At 49.7% G+C, this 5,000-nt stretch overlaps 1 protein-coding gene across 1 annotated transcript in view; it reads left to right on the forward strand.

The window, feature by feature from the left end:
• The first annotated feature begins 2,101 nt into the window (after positions 1-2,101).
• LOC123753217 (homeotic protein ultrabithorax) overlaps positions 2,102-5,000 on the forward strand; it is a 320,469-nt gene continuing 317,570 nt past the window's right edge. Inside the window, 1 exon segment of the mRNA XM_069312265.1 lies at positions 2,102-3,204. Coding sequence (XP_069168366.1) covers positions 2,712-3,204 — 493 coding nt within the window. The 5' untranslated portion in view covers positions 2,102-2,711.

Here is a 5,000-nt window from a genome sequence, read left to right on the forward strand (position 1 = left end):
GAGAGAATAACGCCAGTATGGCCTCATGTAACTAGTAAATTGGAAAGCCGTGGGAGGAAGGCGAAGCAGAGGACACGGGGCACAAGTAAACTCTGACGTAGAGACGATTTAGGAGCAGATCGCTGAAGGAATTCTAAGAGAGGAAGTCCCCGACATGTAAATATGATCCTCGCTAGACAATAATTATTAGATGTGATGCTGCTGTTATAGCTACGCTGGTAGATGAAGATGTATGGTGATCAGGCAACGACTACGATTGGGCAACGAGCGAGTCGAGAGTAGTCGCAAAGCAGATTTTGTTTGATTTGTGCGCGGTCAGTAGAACGTGGAGTGTGTATAGCGTAGGCTCGTAAAACTGCGCGCGCGCGGGGGCCTTTATATACCATTACAGGACCTTACAATTTCTAAATACAAATAATTGTAAATACAGTCACTCGCGCTCTCAAAGTTGTACCAGGTATGTGTGTGTGTGTGTGTGTGTGTGTGTAGTTACCACGAGTGCCTGCAGGATCGAACTATTAGCTCTTGGACCCGGCCTTTCTTACCAATCAATTTTTCCTCTATTATGTCTACTTCATATATTTCTCCAATACACCCCCACACACACACATCCCCAGAAAGCAGCCAGTAGCAGCTGTCTAACTCCCAGGTACCTATTTACTGCATAGTGAACAGGCTCATCAGAGTGAAAGAAATTCTGCACATTTGTTTCAATTTCGGCCGGGAATCGAACTCGGGCCCTTAAGACGACGAATCCAGAGCCCGGGTCACTCAGCCTCGAGGCCCTGTGTGTATGTGTGTGTGTGAGTGCGTGTGTGTGTGTGTGTGTGTGTGTGTGTGTGTGTGTGTGTGTGTGTGTGTGTGTGTGTGTGTGTGTGTGTGTGTGTGTGTGTGAGTGCGTACTCACCTAATTGTGCTTGCGGGGGTTGAGCTTTGACTCTGTGTGCGTGTGTGCGTGCGTGTGCGCACTCGCCAAAGATAAAGGTGTGGGAAGAGTAGTTCTGGAACAGGGCTAGAGCGACTCTTGAATGGTGCAAGAGCGACTCTTGAATGGTGCAAGAGCGACTCTGGAATGTTACAAGAGCGAGTCTGGAATGGAGCAAGGATGGGGCTGGAATCGAGCAGAAGTACGTCAGGAATCTCGGTCAGGCCGGTGTGGTGCAATGGGACTATTGCAGCCCAGTGGAGTGGGAGGGACCTTGAGGGCCAGCTATGTTGCTGGTGAAGCTGTGTCACCCTAGTGTACAGGCTTGTCAACTGTGTCAGGAGGACTATAGTGTGAGTAGACCTGGTAGTAAGGCATTCCCTAGTGACTGAGTAAACCTGGTAGTGAGGCACTCCCTGTTGGCTGAGTTAACCTGGCAGTGAGGCACTCCCTAATGGCTGAGTTAACCTGGCAGTGAGGCACTCCCAAGTGACTGAGTAAACCTGGCAGTGAGGCACTCCTATTGGCTGAGTTAACCTGGCAGTGAGGCACTCCTATTGGCTGAGTTAACCTGGCAGTGAGGCACTCCTATTGGCTGAGTTAACCTGGCAGTGAGGCACTTCTAAGTGACTTAGTTAACCTGGCAGTGAGGCACTTCTAAGTGACTGAGTTAACCTGGCAGTGAGGCACTCCTATTGGCTGAGTTAACCTGGCAGGGAGGCACTCCTAGTGGCTGAGTTAACCTGGCAGTGAGGCACTCCTAGTGGCTGAGTTAACCTGGCAGTGAGGCACTCCAAGTAGCTGAGTAGATCTGACAGTGCCTCATTAGACCTGATCGCTTGGCACTCGTGGTTGTTGAGCAAGAAGGTAGTTGAGAAGTCCTGATAATTTGACTTGAGAACAGAATTAAATAAAAAAAAAATAGAGTACTTCTATTAGAAGATAGGCCTGGTTATAGAGTACGACTTGGAGTAGATTAGGCAGAGTACCAGAGTAGACAATGGTAGCAGGATAGGCGTGACAGGGGAGCAAGTGCATCAGTAGGTCTCTAGTATTCGCGGTGGAGTTTGGAGTGACAGCATAGGCCTAGTTTACAGTGTAGTTGGGGAGGACAGGAGTGGGGGGAGGGGAGTAGGACCGGCGTGGGAGTGCAGGGCGGGGCGGGGCGGGGCGGCGTCATGCGGGGAGTGGTGTTGGGGGCGTCATGCAGCAGCAGCAGCAGGTGGAGGAGGAGGGCCAGGAGGAAGGGGGGGGGGAGGAGGGCCGGGGGGCGCGGCCTGCTAGCGTCACGCCCCCGGGGCTGCCAGGGACCGCCCCCACGTGCGCCGCTCCTAGCCGCCGCCGTTGCGTGGCGGCTAGGAGACCTGAGAGCTCGCCCTCACCATTCGGCCAGTGTGCGCCAGCCAGCCAGCCACCACCGAGAATCGCGCGTGTGTGTGTGTGCGAGCGAGTCGGCCGGCCGTGACGTCACTGTTACGGAGCTAGTTCTTCCCGCGGACTCCCCGTCTCAGTCACAGTCGTCCTGCGGCCGTGTGACGCAACCTATCCTCATTGGCTGCTTCTGCCTTTCCGGGCCGTCCTTCATATGTTTACACATAGCGACTGCTATGAGCAAATTTAATCCAGCACATGGTGTGGTAGCGCGGGTAAAATTTACAATTTGAAAATCGTTTTGGTGTGTTGGTGGTGATCACGGTGTGCTACTGGACCTTCAGTTGGTTCTTGGTGTTGGTGGAGTGAGTGTGTCAGTAGGTGCTTGTAGTGTCTTACCTTCATAACCACAACCATGAACTCATACTTCGAACAGGGTGGTTTTTACGGCGGCGGCTCGGGCGGGGACCAGGCATACCGCTTTCCCTTGGGCATCAGCGTGAGTCCCTATGGGCAGCCAGGACCACGTCAGGACGGCTACGATGCTTCGGCGGCCTCCTGCAAGCTGTACGCCGCCCCCCAGGACCACATGACACCCAACCCCTTCAAGGTAGACTGTGCCAAGGATCAGAATGGTTATGGCATCAGCAAAGACATGTCGGGAGGCTGGGGTCCTGCGGTGCGGCCTGCCTGCACGCCGGACCCCGTGGTGGCACGAGGATACCCGCCGGACCCCAGCACATCCCCACGGGACCGAACCTCACATGTAGGAGCGTGGAACACGTGTGGTATGACGCCCGTGTCCCAGCCTCACCAGCAGCCCCAGCAGCAGGCTCAGCAGCAGACCAACAACCAGATGAACCAGCCACCCTCCAACACAACCTTCTACCCCTGGATGGCCATAGCAGGTACGTGCGAGGCGCCCACGTCGGCAGGGTGTGGGCGGCGCGGGCGTGGTGGTGCGGCTAAGCGGGCCTGACTGGCACCTGTAGGGCAGGTGCCATCCAGGTGATCCTGCTGCTAATGCTGCTGCTGCTGCCCGCAGAGTGCCAAGCCCAGCCACACGCCCGCACCACTCATCCTCTCTCAAAACACCATTTTTCTATACGTTCTTTCCTAATTTCTCCTCACATTCCTAGCCTCTACATATACACATTAAAAAAAAATCAAGTTCCGTCAGCGTGTAATATCATTCCATCAGAAACCCTCCTTATACCAGCAGCTCCCACCACCACCCTTGGTGCTCTCATTTGCATAATTATCTAACGTGTCTATCTTCAGTAATACAATGAGATAATCATGGTAAGGTTCTCGCGTGAAAAAAAAGTTAGTTTAACCTACATTTAGCCGTGGGGGTCGCGCCATCCCCTACTGCGTTCAATCTTCCGCAAAGGAGTAAGACCAAATTAGGTTTTGGAAAAGAGGAAAGTCAGGTTTAATTTAGTATCCCATTTTCGAGGGGAAAAAATGAAAGAAAACAATTAGCATAGTAGAATGAAACAATAAATCTTGTAGTCTTCGTGTCCTAAAAAATATACACAAACTTTAAAAGACTCAAGAAGAATTACCATTAATATCACCCACTAAGTAAGCCTTTCATCTCCCTTAATGTCCTCCAGTGATGAGAAAATGTGAACCAGAAAATGAAGTGAAATGAAATCTATTAAAAATATGTAGACGAATTGAAGAAGTTTTTTGAAAGATTTGTTGGTCATGAAGTGGAATGTTTATTGTCATAATGTATATATATATATATATATATATAAATTGATGGTGTAATTTCGTGTGTACATGACAATCAGTGCGACAAGTGTACGAAAGTGATATATTAGATCAGAAAGAAAGTGTTAACGTAACAAGTGCATTTAATAGTTAGCAAATAACGATTGGTGGATACACATTCACACAGACAAATGAACAGACAAGTGAGATCAGGAATAAAACAAGAACTGTCAATGCATTAACAAATTACCAGGTGTTTAGAAAAAGTCATCAGTTTGAAAGCGGAAAATACAATAGAGTTAACAAATAAGCAATTGAGGCAGACGATGTGACAGTGTCAACAACATATCAAATTATAACGTGCAAATATCGGCGGAATGTGGAAATAGAAATATATATATATATATATTGGTGATAATTGTGGTAACTGAAGTTTCCTAAGTCTATGTCAGAAAAGGAGAGTTTGTCAGTGTTGATGTTTCTTAGCGAGAGGCGGTGAGGTGTAGGCGTAAAATACGAGGCTTGGCGTCAGTACTCATAAATCAGAAGGGGAGGAAGATGAGAGGGGGGATGGGAGGGATGCTTGTAGGGAGATATAGGGGGGGTGAAGGAAACGCACATGAGGAGATAAAATAAGAGGAAGAGATACTAAATAAGAGAAATATAGTCACGTCACTGCGATAAGGTACCCCGGGAGGTGGGTGGGGGTGATAGGGGGAGGCGGTAAAGCTGTTCCTCGGCTGGACCTGAAGGAGCGAGTGAGCGCTTGGCCACGACTTAAAATTACAGTGATTAGCCGTAAGTGAGTGTTCCATTGGCCTTACCGCGTACGACGTCTTTATTTCGGACGTTCACACACACACACACACACACACACACACACACACACACACACACACACACACACACACACACACACACACACACAAACACACACACACACACACACACACACACACATATACACACATATACACACATA

This window comes from Procambarus clarkii, chromosome 7 (genome assembly GCF_040958095.1).
Source record: "Procambarus clarkii isolate CNS0578487 chromosome 7, FALCON_Pclarkii_2.0, whole genome shotgun sequence".
Lineage (NCBI taxonomy): Eukaryota > Metazoa > Arthropoda > Malacostraca > Decapoda > Cambaridae > Procambarus > Procambarus clarkii.